Source organism: Procambarus clarkii, chromosome 74 (genome assembly GCF_040958095.1).
Source record: "Procambarus clarkii isolate CNS0578487 chromosome 74, FALCON_Pclarkii_2.0, whole genome shotgun sequence".
NCBI lineage: Eukaryota > Metazoa > Arthropoda > Malacostraca > Decapoda > Cambaridae > Procambarus > Procambarus clarkii.
In genome coordinates this window covers 22364783-22389782 of record NC_091223.1, presented here as the reverse complement: position 1 = coordinate 22389782, position 25000 = coordinate 22364783, and the positions used below count along the sequence as shown (strand labels likewise).

Here is a 25000-nt window from a genome sequence, read left to right as displayed (position 1 = left end):
AATTCTAACACGAATTTTCTCTATCTTTCTTACGTTTCTTTTCACTGTTGATGGTAATTCAAAGATCAATTCTCCAAAATTCATTTTTATTTCTAGTCCGACGCGACACTTGAGCGCGTTTCGTAAAACTTATTACATTTTCAAAGACTTTAGTTTACAAACACACAACTGAAACTGAATAGAGCTTACACATCTTCGAGTTTATATCTACATTTGGGTGAGGTGGATGAGGTGAAAACAAACTTTCAACAATGGGTATTGAATGGGTATTAAATTCAAACACAGGACAGAACACGAAACAATGGGTTATCATGAGGTTATCATGAGATGATTTCGGGGCTTTTTAGTGTCCCCGCGGCCCGGTCCTCGACCAGGCCTCCACCCCCCAGGAAGCGGCCCATGACAGCTGACTAACACCCAGGTACCTATTTTACTGCTAGGTAACAGGGACATAGGGTGAAAGAAACTCTGCCCATTGTTTCTCGCCGGCGCCTGGGATCGAACCCGGGCCACAGGATCACAAGTCCAGCGTGCTGTCCGCTCGGCCGACCGGCTCCCTGGGTATTGAATAGAAGTAATTGTAAAAAGCTTATTGGTCCCTATTTCTTGATGCTTCTATATTGGTGCGGAGTCTTGAGGTGGGTAGAATATAGTTGTGCATTAATTGGCTGTTGATTGCTGGAGTTGACTTCTTGATGTGTAGTGCCTCGCAGACGTCAAGCCGCCTGCTAGTGCTGTATCTATCGATGATTTCTGTGTTGTTTGCTAAGATTTCTCTGGTGATGGTTTGTTTGTGGGAAGAGATTATATGTTCCTTAATGGAGCCCTGTTGCTTATGCATAAGCATATACCAATAACTGCTACCAAAATATGCTAATTATATATATATATATATATATATATATATATATATATATATATATATATATATATATATATATATATTAGTATATTTTGGTAGCAGTCTTTCCTGTAGACATATTTTATTAAATATGACCGAAAAAGTAAGATTAATAATTCTAACACGAATTTTCTCAATCTTTCGTACATTATGCTTCACTGTTGGAGGTAAATAAAAAATCACTTCTCCAAAATTCATTTTTATTTCTAGTCTGACGCGACACGGGCGCGTTTCGTAAAACTTATTACATTTTCAAAGACTTCACAAATACACAACTGATTAGAACTTGCGTTTCCCTGATTTTATATCTACATTTGAGTGAGGTGGGAAGGGTGATGTGGCATTACATTTGAGTAAGGTGGGAAGGATGATGTGGCATTAGAGGATATTAATAGGGTATTAAAAGTATCAACACAAGACAGAACACGAAACAATGGATATTGAATAGAAGTGTTTGTAGAAAGCCTATTGGTCCATATTTCTTGATGCTTCTATATTGGAGCGGAGTCTTGAGGTGGGTAGAATATAGTTGTGCAATAATTGGCTGTTGATTGCTGGTGTTGACTTCTTGATGTGTAGTGCCTCGCAAACGTCTAGCCGCCTGCTATCGCTGTATCTATCGATGATTTCTGTGTTGTTTACTAGGATTTCTCTGGCGATGGTTTGGTTATGGGAAGAGATTATATGTTCCTTAATGGAGCCCTGTTGTTTATGCATCGTTAAACGCCTAGAAAGAGATGTTGTTGTCTTGCCTATATACTGGGTTTTTTGGAGCTTACAGTCCCCAAGTGGGCATTTGAAGGCATAGACGACGTTAGTCTCTTTTAAAGCGTTCTGTTTCGTGTCTGGAGAGTTTCTCATGAGTAGGCTGGCCGTTTTTCTGGTTTTATAGTAAATCGTCAGTTGTATCCTCTGATTTTTGTCTGTAGGGATAACGTTTCTATTAACAATATCTTTCAGGACCCTTTCCTCTGTTTTATGAGCTGTGGAAAAGAAGTTCCTGTAAAATAGTCTAATAGGGGGTATAGGTGTTGTGTTAGTTGTCTCTTCGGAGGTTGCATGGCTTTTCACTTTCCTTCTTATGATGTCTTCGATGAAACCATTGGAGAAGCCGTTATTGACTAGAACCTGCCTTACCCTACAGAGTTCTTCGTCGACTTGCTTCCATTCTGAGCTGTGGCTGAGAGCACGGTCGACGTATGCGTTAACAACACTCCTCTTGTACCTGTCAGGGCAGTCGCTGTTGGCATTTAGGCACATTCCTATGTTTGTTTCCTTTGTGTAGACTGCAGTGTGGAAACCTCCGCCCTTTTCCATGACTGTTACATCTAGAAAAGGCAGCTTCCCATCCTTTTCCGTCTCGTAAGTGAAACGCAGCACGGAACTCTGCTCAAATGCCTCCTTCAGCTCCTGCAGATGTCTGACATCAGGTACCTGTGTAAAAATGTCGTCAACATACCTGCAGTATATGGCCGGTTTCAAGTTCATGTCGACTAAGACTTTTTGCTCGATGGTACCCATGTAGAAGTTTGCAAACAGGACACCTAGGGGAGAACCCATAGCGACCCCATCTACTTGCTTATACATGTGCCCATCCGGGCTCAAGAAGGGTGCCTCTTTAGTACAAGCTTGGAGTAGTTTCCTCAGAATACTTTCTGGCATGTCAAGAGGACATGCCAGACGCATACGTCGACCGTGCTCTCAGCCACAGCTCAGAATGGAAGCAAGTCGACGAAGAACTCAGTAGGGTAAGGCAGGTTCTAGTCAATAACGGCTTCTCCAATGGTTTCATCGAAGACATCATAAGAAGGAAAGTGAAAAGCCATGCAACCTCCGAAGAGACAACTAACACAACACCTATACCCCCTATTAGACTATTTTACAGGAACTTCTTTTCCACAGCTCATAAAACAGAGGAAAGGGTCCTGAAAGATATTGTTAATAGAAACGTTATCCCTACAGACAAAAATCAGAGGATACAACTGACGATTTACTATAAAACCAGAAAAACGGCCAGCCTACTCATGAGAAACTCTCCAGACACGAAACAGAACGCTTTAAAAGAGACTAACGTCGTCTATGCCTTCAAATGCCCACTTGGGGACTGTAAGCTCCAAAAAACCCAGTATATAGGCAAGACAACAACATCTCTTTCTAGGCGTTTAACGATGCATAAACAACAGGGCTCCATTAAGGAACATATAATCTCTTCCCATAACCAAACCATCGCCAGAGAAATCCTAGTAAACAACACAGAAATCATCGATAGATACAGCGATAGCAGGCGGCTAGACGTTTGCGAGGCACTACACATCAAGAAGTCAACACCAGCAATCAACAGCCAATTATTGCACAACTATATTCTACCCACCTCAAGACTCCGCTCCAATATAGAAGCATCAAGAAATATGGACCAATAGGCTTTCTACAAACACTTCTATTCAATATCCATTGTTTCGTGTTCTGTCTTGTGTTGATACTTTTAATACCCTATTAATATCCTCTAATGCCACATCATCCTTCCCACCTTACTCAAATGTAATGCCACATCACCCTTCCCACCTCACTCAAATGTAGATATAAAATCAGGGAAACGCAAGTTCTAATCAGTTGTGTATTTGTGAAGTCTTTGAAAATGTAATAAGTTTTACGAAACGCGCCCGTGTCGCGTCAGACTAGAAATAAAAATGAATTTTGGAGAAGTGATTTTTTATTTACCTCCAACAGTGAAGCATAATGTACGAAAGATTGAGAAAATTCGTGTTAGAATTATTAATCTTACTTTTTCGGTCATATTTGTAATACAAATAAGTGTAATACACTCTATAGTAAATCACTTCTTTTCTTCACCTTAAAAGTACGAAAATGAGTTTTGGAGAACTCCTATTTCAATTAAGCCCTGATGCTAAGAAAATAGTTAGAGGGATAGAAGCCCTAAACCAGAAAATAATAAATACAGAATATGCGGTCATATTCAATGAAACATGTTTGAAAGAAAACCTGCTGCCAGTATACACCAATATATATATATATATATATATATATATATATATATATTAGCAGTACCCGGCCACACGTTGCTGTGGCTCAGCAAAACATATATGTCGGTGAGCCACAGCAACCTTCCCCTGTATCCTAGTCCTCCCCACCATTCCCGTCTACCCTGTCCCCTCGGCCTCCCAACCATTCCCCACATCCCCATCCCCCCCCCACCCCCCTCCTCTGTCCCTTTATCCTTCCCTATCATCCCCCACTCCACCGTAGCTTCGTCCTCCCCATCGTCCCCAAATCACCCGTCCCCTCGTCCTCCCTATCATTCCCCCCCTCCCCCATCCCCTCGTCCGCCCAACCATTTCCCCCTCCATCGTCCTCCCTACCATTTTCCATTCCCCTGTCCCCTCGTCTCCACGATCCCTTACTTCCCTGTCCCCTCGTCCACCTTACTGTTACCCCCTCCCCTGTCCCCTCGTCCTCCTCACCATCCCCCACTCCCGTCCCCTCGTCCATCCCAACTACCCCCACTCCCTCATCTGATACATTCCCAAATGATCTAATGTTCCCTTCAGATAATTGGGAACAAAAGAAGATCTGATATTCACATCACTAAAATATAAGAAAAACAGTTAAAAAACGAAATGAAAACTAATGAAAAAATAAAAAATAAACTAGAATCACAAAATGAATGGTATGGTAAGCAAAACAGCTCAATTCCATAGCAATGTCTCACAAAATAATTCAAACAAAATGAAAGTAAATCGAAATTAATGAAAATTCAATTTATCAATGCAATGAGAAACATTGAAATGAAATCGTAACATATTTAGTATAGCATGTGTTGCTGTTACATGCAACAGATGGTGCTGTTTTTCCAAAAAACATGTTTTTACCTGTCACATGTGTGGCATCTATAAAGTAGGTATATAAAAACACGCACCTATTCTAATGGAACGTTGTGTTAAAATTTCAAAGCAATCAGTGAAATTCTTTCGGAGATTACAGCATGTGTTGCTCTTACATCCAACAGATGGCGCTGTTTTTTTTTAAAAAAAAAAGCATGTTTTTGCCTGTCACAGTGAGGCATGTATATAGTAGATATATAAAAAGATGCGCCTATTCGAATGCAACGTTGTGTTAAAATTTCAAAGCAATGGGAACAGCGGTTTCGAAGATTTCCTTCAAATGAAAAACACAGTTAAAAAAAAAAAATGTTTTCTTCCCGTCACAGACGTGACATCTATAAAGTATATATATAAAAACCCGCTCGGATGGGAATGGAACGTTGTGTGAAAATTTCAAAGCAATCAGTGAAGAATTTTCGTAAATTACCGATTTTAAACAAACAAACATTTCCATTTTTATTTATATACTAGCTGTACCCGCCACGCGTTGCTGGGGCTCAGTCTGGTTAAATGGAAAAGAAAGAAAAGAGAAAATGCCCGTTTCTAACATGTTTGATTTCACAATGCTTGTGGGTATACAATATTTATTCTTGTTCCACTGTCTGTGACGATATAGAGATTGTCTGATTGCAGGCTCTAGAACACGCAACATATAATTGTCCATGTGAGAAGCAGTCCGTGTCTAGATCTAAACCGCACAATTCTAAAGATTGGCCCTGAGCTTTGTTGATGGTGACTGCAAACGCCAATCGAATTGGGAATTACAATCTCTTAAATTGAAATGGCAAATCCTTTGGAATCATAGGAATGCGAGGAATGAGAACATTTTCACCTTTGAAAGTTCCTGTCAAGATTGTTGCTTCTACGACGTTACTGAATAATTTTTTACTGCAAGCCGCTTGCCTTTGCTAAACTTTCGCATGTTCAATTATCATAACATGATAATTGGCCCGCTGATTTTTAACTGCAGCTCGTGAGGTGGTGGTATCCCTGGCAGATCGAGTGAATTAAAAAATTCTGTTGGATAATTAACTGCTTCATCTGGTTCCACCACAGTGTCGACGGACTTGTATGTGACTGCCTCGCTCTGTATGTTAGACTAAATAATATTGTTAAGTTCCTAGATGTCTTTGTTCTTGGCCGCAAGAACAGCTCGTTCATTCAGCCAATCGTGATTCTTATAATTGGTTTGAATATTGGGAAATACTTTTTCAAGCAATTCTTCTTTTGACGTCACTAAATTGTAGAAGTTATGAGGCAATGAAATTCGTCCTGAGGTCAGATCAACCGCCACGTTTCCGTTCCCAATTTCCAGAAATTGATGTGAGAAAATCTCAGTGATGAGTCGTTTTGCACTTGAACACGCATATTTGTAGTTAATTTTAACATCTTTACGTGGCGCCACATAGTAAAGTATTTCAGGCAAGTATTTATTTCGTCCGCTGGTGTCGATCGAGGAATTAAAGGTAATATTTGCATGAAATCTCCTGCAAGCAATATTAATGCGTTCCAAAATGGTCTGATGTTTCCACGCAAATCTTGCAATGATCGATCAAGAGCCTCGAGCGATTTTTTGAGGGCCATTGTACATTCATCCCAAACAATAAGTTTACATTTCTGTAATAATTTTCCTGTGCCGGATGGTTTGGAAATGTTGCACGAGGGAGTTTCAATGAATTGCATGCTCAATGGCAATTTACAAGCCGAAGTAGCAGTTCTTCCACCTTACCTTGAGGTTACCTTGAGGTGCTTCCGGGGCTTAGCGTCCCCGCGGCCCGGTCGTCGACCAGGCCTCCTGGTTGCTGGACTGATCAACCAGGCTGTTTGACGCTGCTGTTCGCAGCCTGACGTATGAGTCACAGCCTGGTTGATCAGGTATCCTTTGGAGGTGCTTATCCAGTTCTCTCTTGAACACTGTGAGGGGTTTGCCAGTTATGTCCCTTATGCGTAGCAGAAGCGTGTTGAACAGTCTCGGGCCTCTGATGTTGATAGAGTTCTCTCTCAGAGTACCTGTTGCACCTCTGCTTTTCAACGGGGGTATTCTGCACATCCTGCCATGTCTTCTGGTCTCATGTGATGTTATTTCTATGTGCAGGTTTGGGACCAGCCCCTCTAATATTTTCCACGTGTAAATTATTATATATCTCTCCCGCCTGCGCTCAAGGGAGTACAGATTTAGGCTCTTTACTCGGTTCCAATAGTTTAGATGTTTTACTGAGTGAATTCTAGCAGTAAAGGATCTCTGCACGCTCTCCAGGTCAGCAATTTCTCCAGCTTTGAAAGGGGCTGTCATTGTACAGCAGTACTCCACTCTAGAGAGCACTAGCGTTTTGAAAAGTATCATCATCGATATAGCATCTCTAGTGTGAAAAGTTCTTGTTATCCAACCTGTCATTTTTCTTGTAGTTGTGACGGCTACTTTATTATGTTCTTTAAAGGTAAGGTCTTCCGACATGAGTACACCCAAATCCTTTACATTGCCTTTTCGTTCTATGTTATGATTTGCCTGAGTTTTGTACATGGTTTCCGTTTTTATATTTTAATTTTTTCCATAGCGCATGAGCTAAAACTTATCTTCGCTAAACATCATATTATTTTCTGTAACCCATAGAAAGACCTGATCTACATGAAGATCCTAGTGTCATCTGCAAAGGATGATACAGTGCTATAGGTTGTGTTCTTGTCTATGTCCGATAAGAGGATGAGAAAAAGTACTGGAGCAAGCACAGTACCCTGGGAGACTGAGCTCTTCACGGTTGATGGGTTGTATTTTATTTTGTTGACTATTACACATTGGGTTCTGTTAGTCAGGAAATTGTAGATCCATCTGCCTATTTTTCCGGTAATTCCTTGTGAGCGCATTTTATGTGCAATAACACCATGGTCACATTCATCAAAAGCTTTTGCGAAATCTGTGTAAATTACATCAGCGTTTTGTTTGTCTTCCATAGCATCTAATGCCATATCATAGTGGTCCAGCAACTGCGACAGGCAGGAGCGCCCTGTTCTGAAACCATGTTGTCCGGGGTTATGGAGTTGCTGTGATTCCATGTATTTTGTGATCTTACTTCTTAGCACTCTCTCAAAAAATTTTATGATTTGCGATAGCACCTGGTAGCAATGTCGCAGCTATTCCGAACGATGCAAAAGCTAAGATTATGCCATTTTGGGATCGAAATGCTGCCAAAATCAATCTAATTGGCACTTTAGTCCGGGCATGACGCAGCATTGCGTCATCCTTTAACTGTCGGTAATCTCGGGGATGATGCAGCATTTCGTCATCCACTAAAATAATTGCCAAAAATCAGGTTTTTATCCGATTTTTTTGGAACGCGTGGCCCGTCTTCAACTCGTCGGCGGGTGGAGCGTGACCAGGTTTTTTATTTTATATGCTAATGTTCCTATAGAGAATTCTATTGCAAAACCATTGATATCAAAATGAAAGAACTAGGACGAAAATTGAGGTGACCAGATTGAAAAGAGTGAACACATTTTATCGCTTTTGCGCACCCCTGGGTAACTCGTTCGCACTTTCTGTTTACTGCGGGTAATTAGCCTGGCTTTTGGAGTTTATATGCATTTAGTGCTGTAGAGAATTCTATTGCAAACACAATGATACCAAGTTTAATCTCGTAGGATTAGAATTAAGGTGACAAAGTTGAAGAGAGTATACACTTTTTGGAATTAACGCGCGCTCCCATGAAACTCTGGGACCCAAATCGCAGAGTTGAGGGGTGGCGGGCGGGGCACGCCAAAGTGTTAGAAAGGTTTTATAGTTTCTCCCGGAGAGAGATTTCTCAAACCCCGTTATTGACAGTTTGAATTATTTGATCGTAAATGCCTTTTCGCTCAAGCGTTAGCTTAAGAATATTTTATTGCACATATGATAACAGATCACCCGTGTTGTAATTTTGTTCATGTAAATTAGGTGGGGTACCTAATTTAGTACTAATTTAGTACCCGACCTTTAGTGGGGTAGGGACTGCACCTCCACCTCATGGTGGAGGTGGGGTCCCTCGATTGTTTCAAACGTGGTTGGAAATGTATATGAGTGGGATTGGGAGGTTATAAATAGGAGCTGCCTCGTATGGGCCAATAGGCCTTCTGCAGTTACCTTGTTCTTATGTTTATGTTCTTATGACGCAATTCTACATTGAACGAAGCAGCAGCAGATCGATTTGGTGATGGCATTCCCAATTAAATGAGAACTTTGTTTACGATTTCTAAGCACAAATCTTCAATCATTATCAACGCTTCGTTGTAGATTTCTGCTGTGAAATTCATGTTCATTTTTTAATTTTCCTTGCGTATTCGACAGACAATATCTTCAGCCATGTACAATTTGTGTTTCTCCCATACTCTCTTGGAGATGAAGGAGAGCCGGTGGTCAATATGATTGCAAACAATGCACGAATTTGATTTGGATGTGACGTGTTGGACGCGTCATTAATGCATACATCCCAGTGTCGGTCGTTCTCCAATAAATTCAGAGCTTGACATGCACTACGGAAAGTGGCATGTGTTACGCCGCTGATAAATCTCAATTACTCGAAAGACGTTGGACTGGGCACATTTACCATCAGCTTGCGAAGAAAGAAGCATTCATCTTGATTGGAATGTACGGTCTGCCTATCCTAGTTTGTTTGAATATGTCAGGCTGTTCGTCGACTCGCTCTCCTCGTTTACGTTGATCAAATGATTTTCTACTGTTATTCCATGTGTAATGCGTAGGCACTTCCGAATACAGCAATATTTTTCACAAATGCGTCATTTTGACATAACGTGAAGAAAGCAGTTAAAGTTGTAGCCAGTGGGTTCATAGCTGTTTGTTGCACATATGCAGCTGTGAAATACGCTGTTTTACTTGTTATCCATTTGCTTGTTTTCAAAATAAAAACAAAAAATACTAATGAAATATTTCAATTCAAACGCTGATCAATCGACACAGCTAAAATTCACCACCAATTGCACTGAAAAATAAGAAAAAAAGTTAAAAAAAGGTATGAAAAAAACAAAAAAAGAAACAAATAAGCCTTACCCAAGAAATGAACGGTATGGTAAACAACACACCTCAATTCCAACGCAATGTCACAAAACAATTAAATCAAAATGAAAATATATAAAAATCTATGAAAATTCAGTATGTCAATGCAATCGGAAACATTGAAATTGAATTGTAACATATCTTGTATATAGTATGTTGCTCTTACGTGCAAAAGATGACGCTGTTTTTCAAAAAATGCCTGTTTTTACCTGTCACAAGTGTGGCATCTAAATAGTAGACATATCAAAACACGCATGCATTCGAAAGGAACGTTGTATCAAAATTTCAAAGCAATCAGTGACTTACGGAGAGTACAGCGTGTGTTATTCATACGTCCTACAGATGGCGCTGCTTAAAAAAAACATTTTTTTTCCTGTCACAGGTGAGGCATGTAAATAGTATGAATATAAACACACTCGCCTATTCGAGGGAAATGTTGTGTCAAGATTTCAAAGCAATTGGTATAGAGGTTTTGAAGATTTCCCTCACATGAAAAACACACGAAAAAACACATCTTTTAAGAAAAAGCATGTTTTTTTCCGTCACAGGCGTGACATCTATACAATATGTATAAAAGAACCCGCTCGGATGCGAATGGAACGTAGTGTGAAAATTTCAAGGCAATTGGTGAAGAACTTTTGGAGATTAGCGATTTTGAATAAACGAACATTTCCATTTTTATATATATACTAGGAGTACGCTGTTTTTCAAGAAAAGCATAGTTTTACCTGTCACAGGTGTGGCATCTATACTTATACTTACGAAATTAACGGTAAGGTAAAAAACACAGCTCAATTCCAACACAGTATCACACAAAATAATTCAATAAAAAAATAAAATATATCGAAATCTATGAAAATAAAATTTATAAATGCAATTGGAAACATTGAAATGGAATTCTTGACATATTTAGTATAGCGTGCATGTTACCATTATGTGCAACAGATGGCGCATTTTTTAAAAAACGTATGTTTTTACCTTTCACAGGGGTGGCATCTATATAGTAGGCATATAAAAAGATGCGCCTATTGGAATGCAACATTGTGTCAAAATATCAAAGCAATCGGTGTAGAGCTTTCGGAGATTACAGCGTGTGTTGCTATTACGTCCAACAGATGGCTCTGTTTTTCAAAACAAGCATGTTTTCCCTGTCACAGGTGAGGCATGTATATTGTTGTTGGGAGTCGACTGCTAGCAGCCGTGGAGTGAGGACGCTTACCGACCCTCCATGGCTATTGGAGTTGTTTGCTGTTTTGGTCGCCAGGTGGTGTGGGCATCCCTGCCCTACCAGTTTTGTTGCCTGCCTGGCTGCGTTGACGTGGCAGTTCTGACATGGGGGAAAAATCTTCCTCCTGTTCAGCATGTGAATTCCGTGGGCCTGGAGTTCACTTGTAAGGCTGGTTATCCGACCATTGAGATGGTGATGTGTGACATGCTTCGTGTCCCGGTGGACGCTGTTTACGGTGTGGAGCTAGTTACGGCTCATCGGGTTGTTATTAAGTTCGTGGGGGAGGACGAGTACCGGTACTTCCTCCGTTGGTACGGGGGGCGTACGTTGCCGTTGCCAGACGATGCCGGCTCTGTGGCGATTTCGGACCGCAGTGATGCCCTGACTTACGTCAGTATCCATGGTGCGCCCCTGGAATTCCCTGATGACCTCCTCCGGCGTTACTTTGGGAGTTTTGGTACTGTTGTCAGCGTGCGGGTGAACACGCTCTCCTCGGGGCGGTATGCTGGGAGGCGTACAAACATTCGCACGTTGGGGATGCGCCTGCGGTCGGATATACCTTCTTCTGTCCGGCTTATGGGGTACTATGTCTGGGTGTATTATGCCCGGCAGCCTCGTACCTGTTTCCGGTGTGGCCTGTTGGGGCAACAGGCTGCTGGGTGCTCTGAGGCCCCTGCTGCTCCTGCCAACTTGTTCCGCGACGAGGATTTCCCGCCGCTCCCTCTGGAGGCAGTCTCCGGTGATGTTGATGAGGTGGTGCGCGTCCCGTTTGCTGCTGCAGCTTCCTCGGCGGCGCTTGCCGTTCCTCCGGTTGTTGCCATCCCTCCTCCGGTTCTTGAGGTACCGTCGGTTGGTCTGCCTGATCCTGTCGCTGTTTCAGCTGCTCCCGTGGGCCTTCCTGGAGCCCCCTGTGTGACGTCGCTGTCTTCTCCCTCGTCTTCTGATGCTGCGCCTGGCCCTGTGTCCGTGACTCGGGTCCCGGATGTGCTTGGTGCCGGGGTGGCTGCGGAGCCTCCTGCTGTGTGTGGCCCGGTTTCCCCTATGATAGAGGCTGCTGCCGTCCTGGCATCGGTTCCTTCGGCTCGTGATACCCGTGTTTCTGGGTCACTTACCGGCTCGGACGATATCCGGTCGGTGCCCAAACGTTCCCGGCGTTCGTTTTCTTCCTGGGCCGACGTTGGTGATTTCAGTGACTGTGGGGCTTCGGGTGTTGACAGTGTGGATACGGATGCGTCGATGTCTCCGCGGTTCGTAGTGGCGGAGGTCCATGTGCCTGCTGGTGCTGGTGCCTGTGTCTCGGACGTGCAGAGATGGTGTGGACTCTTGTGCTGGGCGTGGCCTGGTGGTGACGTTACAGAAGGATGCGCGCCATCCGGGTTCCCTGCTGTCGTCTGGTGGTGTGCCCGGGGCCGCGGGTACCCCTGTGGTGCGGGTGCGCGTTGGGGCCCTGGGGGTCGTGTTGCTGGCGTCTGTGATGCCACCGGGTCACTGGTCAAAGATTGCCGAGTTACTGCTGTCTGACGGACCGGAGTCCTTTCGTGGGGGGCAATTTCCCTTCCTGTGGGGGCGAGTGGCGACTTCTCGCCTCATAAGTACTACCATCTGGGTCCCCAGTTTGCAGGTGTTTGTTGCCCCGGTTCCGGATGTTATGACGTCCCCGGTGGATGGACGAGACCCTTGGCAATGGGTGCTCTGGGAGGCTTTCAATGTAAGGTTCCCGCGGGCCAAGTTCCCGGGCAAGTATGTGCTCTGATTTCCTGTGTATTTGCTCTATGACATGCTGTGTGCCCTTCTGACTGTGTGTTTGCTCTGTTCTATTATGTGCTTCTGCCTCTCCCTTTGTGCGTAGCTTTGCCGTGTGGAATATTAGTTTCTAGTGCTTGGCGTCACTCGTTTCGCATTTTGGCTTGGCATTTCGCCTTTCCTGGCTTTGCGATTCACCCTTCACGGGTACGCTGGGGCGCATCCGATCCCACGATCGTCGTCGCCCCTAACTCAACAACATATATTGTTGTTGTTGTTGATTTAGGAGCGACGACGATCGTGGGATTGGATACGCCGCAGCGTACCCATGATGGGTTAATCGCGAAGCCAGGAAAGGTGAAACGCCAAGCTTAATCGCTAAACGATTGACGCCAATCACTAGAAACTAATATGCCATGCGGCAAATAAACGCACAGTCAGGCAGATGATTGGGGAGTCCCAGGAGTCCCTCAGGGTGAGAAGCACCGGTCCCGCCCCACACAGAGAACACCAGGTAGCAAAACCAAAACTCGGCCCCCAACTAAAACGCAAAAAGTCATCCAGTGTGGCAGAGCAGAAGCCAGCCGGCCACCACAGCTGAGGGCACACCAGGAACCCTCGAAGACCCGCCAACTCCCGGCACCTCTCGGCCATGCCGGCCCCCGAACACCGTCACCCCGCCAGGAGAACCAGCCAGAACACGCCAAAACAAAACAAAAAATCTATCAACAATCCCATGACCCAAGGAGATATGTGCGCCAGGCGTCGTACAAGCGGACCGTTGAAGAGGGAAGCCAAGCGGCAGTAGCAAAGCCAAAACGCGAAAACAGGACGTGAGGGGTGGGGGGGAAGTGTTCAGACGTCCGCTCGGCGTCAAGGTTGAACCAGGAGTCCCCGTGAGGCATGTAAATTGTAGATATATAAAAAGACGCCTATTTGAATGCAACGTTATCAAATTTTAAAAGCAATCGGTAAAGAGGTTTCGAAGATTTCCCTCACATGAAAAACACAATTTTCAAAAAAACATGTGTTTTACAGTCACAAATGTGACATATATATAGTATGTATATAAAAACCTGCTCAGATGCGAATGGAACGTTGTGTGAAAATTTCAAAGCAATCGGTGAAGAACTTTCGGAGATTAGCGATTTTGAACAAAAGAAAGTTTCCATTTATATATATATATATATATATATATATATATATATATATATATATATATATATATATATATATATATATATATATATAAAATGGAGGTTCGAAACGTCGTGCAAATTATACAAATAAGTGTAATACACTCTATAGTAAATCACTTCTTTTCTTCTCCTTAAAAGTACGAAAATGAGTTTTGGAGAACTCCTATTTCAATTAAGCCCTGATGCTAAGAAAATAGTTAGAGGGATAGAAGCCCTAAACCAGAAAATAATAAATACAGAATATGCGGTCATATTCAATGAAACATGTTTGAAAGAAAACCTGCTGCCAGTATACACCAATATATATGTATATATATGTATATATATGTATATATATGTATATATATATATATATACATATATATATATATATATATATATATATATATATATATATATATATATATATATATATATATATATATATATATATATATATATATATATATATATATATCCTTATGTTCCTTGCGCCTTCAGCCTGAAGTCTCCAAAGGAATTTGTGGACTTTCTGCGGGGCGCACGGGCCACAGGGATAAGAGCCTCGTTGGACGTAGAATCGCTGTTTACCAACGTACCTGTGGACGAGACAATCGGAATGATAGCCGACAGAGTGTATCGTGATCCAGCCTGTACTCCTCTTGACATGCCAGAAAGTATTCTGAGGAAACTACTCCAAGCTTGTACTAAAGAGGCACCCTTCTTGAGCCCGGATGGGTACATGTATAAGCAAGTAGATGGGGTCGCCATGGGTTCTCCCCTAGGTGTCCTGTTTGCAAACTTCTACATGGGTACCATCGAGCAAAAAGTCTTAGTCGACATGAACTTGAAACCGGCCATATACTGCAGGTATGTTGACGACATTTTTACACAGGTACCTGATGTCAGACATCTGCAGGAGCTGAAGGAGGCATTTGAGCAGAGTTCCGTGCTGCGTTTCACTTACGAGACGGAAAAGGATGGGAAGCTGCCTTTTCTAGATGTAACAGTCATGGAAAAGGGCGGAGGTTTCCACACTGCAGTCTACACAAAGGAAACAAACATAGGAATGTGCCTAAATGCCAACAGCGACTGCCCTGACAGGTACAAGAGGAGTGTTGTTAACGCATACGTCGACCGTGCTCTCAGCCACAGCTCAGAATGGAAGCAAGTCGACGAAGAACTCTGTAGGGTAAGGCAGGTTCTAGTCAATAACGGCTTCTCCAATGGCTTCATCGAAGACATCATAAGAAGGAAAGTGAAAAGCCATGCAACCTCCGAAGAGACAACTAACACAACACCTATACCCCCTATTAGACTATTTTACAGGAACTTCTTTTCCACAGCTCATAAAACAGAGGAAAGGGTCCTGAAAGATATTGTTAATAGAAACGTTATCCCTACAGACAAAAATCAGAGGATACAACTGACGATTTACTATAAAACTAGAAAAACGGCCAGCCTACTCATGAGAAACTCTCCAGACACGAAACAGAACGCTTTAAAAGAGACTAACGTCGTCTATGCCTTCAAATGCCCACTTGGGGACTGTAAGCTCCAAAAAACCCAGTATATAGGCAAGACAACAACATCTCTTTCTAGGCGTTTAACGATGCATAAACAACAGGGCTCCATTAAGGAACATATAATCTCTTCCCATAACCAAACCATCGCCAGAGAAATCCTAGTAAACAACACAGAAATCATCGATAGATACAGCGATAGCAGGCGGCTTGACGTTTGCGAGGCACTACACATCAAGAAGTCAACACCAGCAATCAACAGCCAATTATTGCACAACTATATTCTACCCACCTCAAGACTCCGCTCCAATATAGAAGCATCAAGAAATATGGACCAATAGGCTTTCTACAAACACTTCTATTCAATACCCATTGTTTCTGTTCTGTCTTGTGTTGATACTTTTAATACCCTATTAATATCCTCTAGTGTTCTGTCTTGTGTTAATGCCACATCATCCTTCCCACCTCACTCAAATGTAATGCCACATCACCCTTCCCACCTCACTCAAATGTAGATATAAAATCAGGGAAACGCAAGTTCTAATCAGTTGTGTATTTGTGAAGTCTTTGAAAATGTAATAAGTTTTACGAAACGCGCCCGTGTCGCGTCAGACTAGAAATAAAAATGAATTTTGGAGAAGTGATTTTTGATTTACCTCCAACAGTGAAGCATAATGTACGAAAGATTGAGAAAATTCGTGTTAGAATTATTAATCTTACTTTTTCGGTCATATTTAATAATATATGTCTACAGGAAAGACTGCTACCAAAATATACTAATATATACATATATATACATATATATATACATATATATATATATACATATATATATACATATATATATATATATACATATATATACATATATATACATATATATACATATATATATATACATATATATACATATATATACATATATATACATATATATTGGTGTATACTGGCAGCAGGTTTTCTTTCAAACATGTTTCATTGAATATGACCGCATATTCTGTATTTATTATTTTCTGGTTTAGGGCTTCTATCCCTCTAACTATTTTCTTAGCATCAGGGCTTAATTGAAATAGGAGTTCTCCAAAACTCATTTTCGTACTTTTAAGGAGAAGAAAAGAAGTGATTTACTATAGAGTGTATTACACTTATTTGTATAATTTGCACGACGTTTCGAACCTCCATGGTTCATTCTCAAGTGAACAGATCTTACAATACTAGTTGATTTTATACCCGCATTAGGTCAGGTGATAATACAATGAAGGTGAAAAACATGGGGGGGATACATAAGGGATAAACATAGGGGCTGCAGAAGGCTTATTGGCCCATACGAGGCATCTCCTATCTAAACACAAAGATTAATCCAGTGTAATTGGCCTGTTATGTTGGACATTGTCTTCTGTGTTGGCATCGATATGTTCTTGTCTTGTCCTTACTCTCATGGTGGGTAGAGTAAATAGTTCCGTGATTTGGGTGTTCATGGTAGGTCGCTCTATTCTTATGTGAATTGCCTCAAGAATTTGTAATCTTCTTGAATCTTGGGTTTTGTCTATTATGCAAGTATTCTTGTTCAACATTTCTCTTGTTAGAGTAATGTCATGGGTTTGTCTCATGTGATTCCTAGGGGCACCAGATTGAAGATGGCATGTCAAACGCCTCGTCAGCTTGGTCGACGTCATACCTATGTACTTACATTGAAGGTTACATCCGTCGTGGGGGCAAGTGTACATGTATACAACGCTTGACTGCTGTAGAGGGTTCTCCGTCGGCTTCGGGCTGTTTTTGATAAGGAGTTCGGAAGTCTTCTTGGTTTTGTAGAATATTATCAGATTTATGTTTTGGTTAGGAGTAGTGCTTTTTACTCCTTTACGGATTATTTCTTTCATTATTCTTTCCTCTTTTATATGTTCACTGTGCATGGTTGATTTGTACTATAATTTTATTGGGGGTGTTGTGGTTTCTGTTCTAGGTTCTGAATTATACCAACGGTCCAAGTGTCTTCTTATAGCAGCGTTTATTTCCGCGTTGCTATATCCGTTGTTCACCAATACCTGAGTTACTCTTTCAAACTCTCTACTCACGTTGCTCCATTCAGAGCAGTGGGTAAGCGCTCGACGAATGTAAGCATTGAGAACACTGGCTTTGTATCTTTGGGGGCACTCACTTCTACCGTTCAGGCATAATCCTATGTTGGTGGGCTTGGTATATACGTTGGTGCTTAAAGAGGTTCCTGTTTTTGTTACCCCTATGCAGCCCCTATGTTTATCCCTTATGTATCCCCCCATGTTTTCACCTTCATTGTATTATCACCTGACCTAATGCGGGTATAAAATCAACTAGTATTGTAAGATCTGTTCACTTGAGAATGAACCATGGAGGTTCGAAACGTCGTGCAAATTATACAAATAATTGTAATACACTCTATAGTAAATCACTTCTTTTCTTCACCTTAAAAGTACGAAAATGAGTTTTGGAGAACTCCTATTTCAATTAAGCCCTGATGCTAAGAAAATAGTTAGAGGGATAGAAGCCCTAAATCAGAAAATAATAAATACAGAATATGCGGTCATATTCAATGAAACATATATATATATATATATATATATATATATATATATATATATATATATATATATATATGTATATATATATATATATATATATATATATATATATATATATATTTATACACATAATATATTTTTAGATATACCCTTAAAAGAATTTATTCAACTTGTTCCTTCTTCCATACCAAAAATATATAATCATATAGACCCGTTATAAGGGTTGAATATTTGCAACATACTTAATACTTTGTTTCACCTTTACAGGACTATACCCACCTGGGAGAGGATTTTCCTTGTGGAGATCATGATAGTTGGTATAATTGGAGGAGTGTGTTCGACCCTCTCTGCGCTGTACTCCATTATCGTCGCCTCTTTCAGTGAATCATGCTTCACTGAGTTCAGCAAATGCACCGCTTGAACCAGTAGCGTGTCATCAGTTTTCCACGATCACCCAATAGCGCCTCTTCAGTTCTCTTCGATCAGCCAATAGCGTCTCTTCAGTTCTCCACGATCAGCCAATTGCGTCTCTCCAGTTCTCCACGATCAGTCAATTGCGTTTCTCTAGTTCACAACGATCAGCCAATAGAGTCTCTCCTGTCTTCTGCAACCAACCAATTGCATCTCTCTTGAAACTTGATATAACTAATAGTCTCTTCTGCTTTCTGCCAGTAGTGTCTTTTCTTCCAACTATTGCCATCTAATAGTGGTTCTCAGTCTTGTGACAACCAATACGGTCTTTTATCTACTCCAGCAAATAATTGTTTTCCTTTGCTTCAACCTCGCTTGACCAGTATCAGTTTGTAAATCTACAGCTCTTTAATACATTTATAATATATCAATTGGCAAATTTACTTTATTTTAATCAAACCAATATAATTCTTCGCCAATTAATAATTTGCAATTTACATTACGTGAGCCAGTAGTATTTAACTGTTTCAATTACAGAACTTAAATTATATATATTTACTAATTTGGTTATCTCACAGTGATAGCCAAGGGCCAGATTCACGAAGCAGTTATATAAGTTTTTACGAACGTTATTTTGTTATGAACATAACGGTTATGAACCGTTATGAACGGTATTTTGACGAGACTACACACTAGAAGGTAAAGGCACGACGACGTTTCGGTCCGACCTGGACCATTCTCAAGTCGATTGACCATTCTCACAATCGACTTGAGAATGGTCCAGGACGGACCGAAACGTCGTCGTCTCTTCACCTTCTAGTGTGTGGTCTGGTCAACATTAGCCACGTTATTGTGACGCATCGCCTGCATACGAACGTGTATATCTTTCCTCAATGTTTGACGGCTTTGGTTACATTTATTAAACAGTTTACAAGCATGAAAACTTCCCAATCAACTGTTGCTGTTGTTATGATTGTTATGAACAGCATCCTTGTGCTTCGGAGCTCATTAACAGTTCAATATTTTTAAACAAAGCCGCCAAAGAATGAGAAAAGATGTTCAGGTTCGTAACTGCTTGCGTAACTGCTTTGTGAATCTGGCTCCAGAACCTGAGCCCAGCTCTCCCAATTACATTTTCCCGTCTGCTTCATGGTTATAAGAATCGTCAGTACGCAATGTCTACATCAATGTTAGGATCGTCATACCATCATCTAACTCATACCAAGAGTTAGTATAAATGAAGTTAGGTCTGAGTGGGAAAATGTTGTAAGTGAACTTACAACAAGAAAACCTCAAGGCTGTCCTGGTACCTCTGGTATTCATAATATATATAAATGATTTAGATTCAGGTTTGAGCAGCAATATTTGCATATTTGCCGATGATACAAAACCGAGAGGGAAATAAACGCGGAAAAAGACTCACTATGCCCGGAGGGGGTCACGTCAGATATGCGCTCGTGGATCGTTCAAAAAATTGAGGATACGCGGCTCCGAGGTCAGCAGACACTCAGCAAGGACTTGTTGGACTGCTCCATGGTGCCCTGCAAGGCGATTCCAGCTTACACAGATTACACGATAACTCTGTGTGGAGAAGAAAACTTCTGGTGAGGGCCGCTGCAGGGGTGGTAACGTAGCTGGGCCTAGTTTCCTGGCCAGGAATCAGGCACTGGTGTCAGGCTGGGCACGTTAACTGCGCCGCAGCTGCTCTACTCCAGAGAGTTGTGTTTCCGTGCGACATTTTGTATACAGAGGGTGGCTGCCCTCACTCCTCAATACTGAACTAAAGTGTCCATCTCGCAGAGTTTTGATGATATGGTCAATGCCAGTGCCAGGCTATATATACTTCTCTGTTCACAGTCCTCCCCACCATTCTCCCCTCACCCATCTTCTCGGCCTCCCAACCATTCCTCACTCAACCGTCCCCTCGTCCTCCCCACCATTCCCCACTCCAACATCCCCTCTTCCTTCCCAGCATGCCCCACTCCCTTAGTTGTATCTTTGTCCTCCCCACCATTCTCAATTCCCCCATCCCCTCCTCCCCATCATCCCAAACTCCCCCGTCACCTGGCCCTCCCCCACCATTACCCCTTTCCTAGTCCTCTCGTCCACCGCACCATCTCTCACTTCCGTCCCCTTGTCATCCCCACCATTCCCCACTCCCTCATCCGATGCCTTCCCAAATGGTCTGTTGTTCACATCAGAAAATTGGGAACATCAAGTGATCTGATGTTCCCATCACTGACATATAAGAAAAACAATTAAAAAATGAAATGAAAATATGAAAAAATATAAAAACCAACTATTCTCACGAAATGAATGGTCTTGTAAACAACACAGCTCAATGCCAACGCAATTCACACAAAATAATTAAATCAAAATGAAAATAAATCAAAATCTAGGAAAATTCAATTTATCAATGCAATCAGAAACATTGAAATAGAATTGTAACATATCTAGTATTGCATGTGTGTTACTCTTACATGCAACAGATGGAATATATGTTCACTATGCATGGTTGATTTGTAATATAATTTTATTGGAGGTATTGTGGTTTCTGTTCTAGGTTCAGGATTATACCAACGGTCCATGCACAGTGAACATATAAAAGAGGAAAGAATAATGAAAGAAATAATCCGTAAAGGAGTAAAAAGCATTTCACCTAACCATTTCTCCTAACCTGATAATATTTTACAAAACCAAGAAGACTTCCGAACTCCTTATCAAAAACAGCCCGAAGCCGACGGAGAACCCTCTACAGCAGTCAAGCGTTGTATACATGTACACTTGCCCCCACGAAGGATGGAACCTTCAATCTAAGTACATAGGTATGACGTCGACCAAGCTGACGAGGCGTTTGACATGCCATCTTCAATCCGGTGCCCCCAGGAATCACATGAGACAAGACCATGATATCACCCTAACAAGAGAAATGTTGAAGAAAAATACCAGTATAATAGACAAAACCCAAGATGCAAGAAGATTGCAAATTCTTGAAGCAATTCACATAAGAATAGAACAACCTACCATGAACACCCAAATCACGGAACTATTTACTCTACCCACCATGAGAGTAAGGACAAGACCAGAACATAACGATGCCAACACAGAAGACACCGTTCAACATAACAGGCCAATTACACTTGATTAATCTTTGTATGTAGATAGGAGCTGCCTCGTATGGGCCAATAGGCCTTCCGCAGTTACCTCTATTCTTATGTTCTTATGTTTCACCCCACATTTATCCCTTATGTATCCCCCCATGTTTTCACCTTTATTGTTTTATCACCTGACCCAGTGCGGGTATAAAATCAACCAAACCTAAAAAATTCCTTTCACTTGAGAATGAACAATGGAGGTTCGAAACGTTGTGCAAATTGTATAAATAAGTGTAATACATTCTATAGCAATTCACTTCTTTTCTTTACCTTAAAATTACGAAAATGAGTTTTAGAGAACTCCTATTTCAGCTATGCCCTGATGCTAAGAAAATAGTTAGAGGGATAGAAGCCCTAAATCAGAAAATAGTAAATACAGAATATAAGGTCATATTCAATGAGACACACACACACACACACACATACACACACACACATATTAGTATATTTTGGTAGCAGTCTTTCCTGTAGACATATATTAAATATGACCGAAAAAGTAAGATTAATAATTCTAACACGAATTTTCTCAATCTTTCGTACATTACGCTTCACTGTTGGAGGTAAATCAAAAATCAATTCTCCAAAATTCATTTTTATTTCTAGTCTGACGCGACACGGGCGCGTTTCGTAAAACTTATTACATTTTCAAAGACTTTAGTTCACAAATACACAACTGAATAGAACTTACGTATCTCCGTTTTTATATCTACATTTGAGTGAGGTGGAAGGGGTGATGTGGCATTAACACAAGACAGAACAAAATGTGGTATTAATAAGGTATTAATTTCATCAACACAAGACAGAACAAGAGTATTAATAGGGTATTAATTTCATCAACACAAGACAGAACACGAAGCAATGGATATTGAATAGAAGTGTTTGTAGAAAGCCTATTGGTTCATATTTCTTGATGCTTCTATATTGGAGCGGAGTCTTGAGGTGGGTAGAATATAGTTGTGCAATAATTGGCTGTTGATTGCTGGTGTTGACTTCTTGATGTGTAGTTCCTCGCAAACGTCAAGCCGCCTGCTATCGCTGTATCTATCGATGATTTCTGTGTTGTTTACTAGGATTTCTCTGGCGATGGTTTGGTTGTGGGAAGAGATTATATGTTCCTTAATGGAGCCCTGTTGCTTATGCATCGTTAAACGCCTAGAAAGAGATGTTGTTGTCTTGCCTATATACTGGGTTTTTTGGAGCTTACAGTCCCCAAGTGGGCATTTGAAGGCATAGACGACGTTAGTCTCTTTTAAAGCGTTCTGTTTTGTGTCTGGAGAGTTTCTCATGAGTAGGCTGGCCGTTTTTCTGGTTTTATAGTAAATCGTCAGTTGTATCCTCTGATTTTTTTCTGTAGGGATAACGTTTCTATTAACAATATCCTTCAGGACCCTTTCCTCCGTTTTATGAGCTGTGGAAAAGAAGTTCCTGTAAAATAGTCTAATAGGGGGTATAGGTGTTGTGTTAGTTGTCTCTTCAGAGGTTGCATGGCTTTTCACTTTCCTTCTTATGATGTCTTCGACGAAACCATTGGAGAAGCCGTTATTGACTAGGACCTGCCTTACCCTACAGAGTTCTTCGTCGACTTGCTTCCATTCTGAGCTGTGGCTGAGAGCACGGTCGACATATGCGTTAACAACACTCCTCTTGTACCTGTCTGGGCAGTCGCTGTTGGCATTTAGGCACATTCCTATGTTTGTTTCCTTAGTGTAGACTGCAGTGTGGAAACCTCCGCCCTTTTCCATGACTGTTACATCTAGAAAGGGCAGCTTCCCATCCTTTTCCATCTCGTAAGTGAAACGCAGCACGGAACTCTGCTCAAATGCCTCCTTCAGCTCCTGCAGATGTCTGACATCAGGTACCTGTGTAAAAATGTCGTCAACATACCTGCAGTATATGGCCGGTTTCATGTTCATGTCGACTAAGACTTTTTGCTCGATGGTACCCATGTAGAAGTTTGCAAACAGGACACCTAGGGGAGAACCCATGGCGACCCCATCTACTTGCTTATACATGCGCCCATCCGGGCTCAAGAAGGGTGCCTCTTTAGTACAAGCTTGGAGTAGTTTCCTCAGAATATTTTCTGGTATGTCAAGAGGAGTACAGGCTGGATCACGATACACTCTGTCGGCTATCATTCCGATTGTCTCGTCCACAGGTACGTTGGTAAACAGCGATTCTACGTCCAACGAGGCTCTTATCCCTGTGGCCCGTGTGCCCCGCAGTAAGTCAACAAATTCCTTTGGAGACTTCAGGCTGAAGGCGCAAGGAACATAAGGAGTCAGCAGGCCGTTGAGTCGCTTCGCCAGTCTGTACGTGGGTGTGGGTATCTGGCTAATGATTGGCCGAAGTGGGTTTCCAGGCTTGTGCGTCTTGACATTTCCATACGCATATCCAGGTTTATATTCCCCAATGATCTTTGGCAGGTGGAGTCCAGATTTCTTGGCGTTCACAGTTTCGATCAGTTTGTTGACCTTTGCTTTTAATTCGGCTGTAGTGTCCTTCGTTACCCTTTGGAACTTAGTTTGGTCAGAGAGTATGATGTTCATTTTCGCCAGATATTCGTCTTTTTTAAGAATGACATATATTGGCGACTTGTCACCTCTCCTGACAACTATCTCCTTGTTCTCACGAAGGCTTTTAGCTGCCGCTTTAAGCTCGGGGGACAGTATGGTGCTTCTGTAGTTGCCTCGATTCTTTCCTCCTTCTGCAATAAGTTCTGCTTGTAAGGTATCTTTGGTAGTGACCTTCTTTTGTGTCTCGAGGTCGAATATGTCGTCCAACAGAATTTCCAACTCTACTTTCCGGGCCATCTCACTCGGTCTGGACATAACATGACAGTTTATGCCCAGATTTAGGAGAGTGACTTGGTCCTCAGTGAGGTTAATTCCTGCAAGGTTCATGAAGCCATCTCTTGGTCGTGGAATTGCCATAGGTCCTCCATATAATGTTGTTAGTTTCTTGATAATCCTTGTTTCAGTGCTGAGGTGATGTTGGTCTGTGAGGATGTCGAGGTGTTGTTCAATGCGGGTACGGATACTATCGTCGATGTTGGTTTCGTCGAAGACATCACAAGAAGGAAAGTGAAAAGCCATGCAACCTCTGAAGAGACAACTAACACAACACCTATACCCCCTATTAGACTATTTTACAGGAACTTCTTTTCCACAGCTCATAAAACGGAGGAAAGGGTCCTGAAGGATATTGTTAATAGAAACGTTATCCCTACAGAAAAAAATCAGAGGATACAACTGACGATTTACTATAAAACCAGAAAAACGGCCAGCCTACTCATGAGAAACTCTCCAGACACAAAACAGAACGCTTTAAAAGAGACTAACGTCGTCTATGCCTTCAAAT

At 41.7% G+C, this 25000-nt stretch overlaps 1 protein-coding gene across 1 annotated transcript in view; it reads left to right on the top strand.

Annotated features, from left to right (window-relative positions):
* Positions 1-21896, top strand: part of LOC123767297 (uncharacterized) — a 98026-nt gene extending 76130 nt beyond the window's left edge. Inside the window, exon 8 of the mRNA XM_045756860.2 lies at positions 18345-21896. Within this exon, the coding sequence (XP_045612816.1) occupies positions 18345-18498 (154 nt within the window). The 3' untranslated portion in view covers positions 18499-21896. The remainder of the gene's footprint in view (positions 1-18344) is intronic.
* Positions 21897-25000: the final 3104 nt, after the last annotated feature.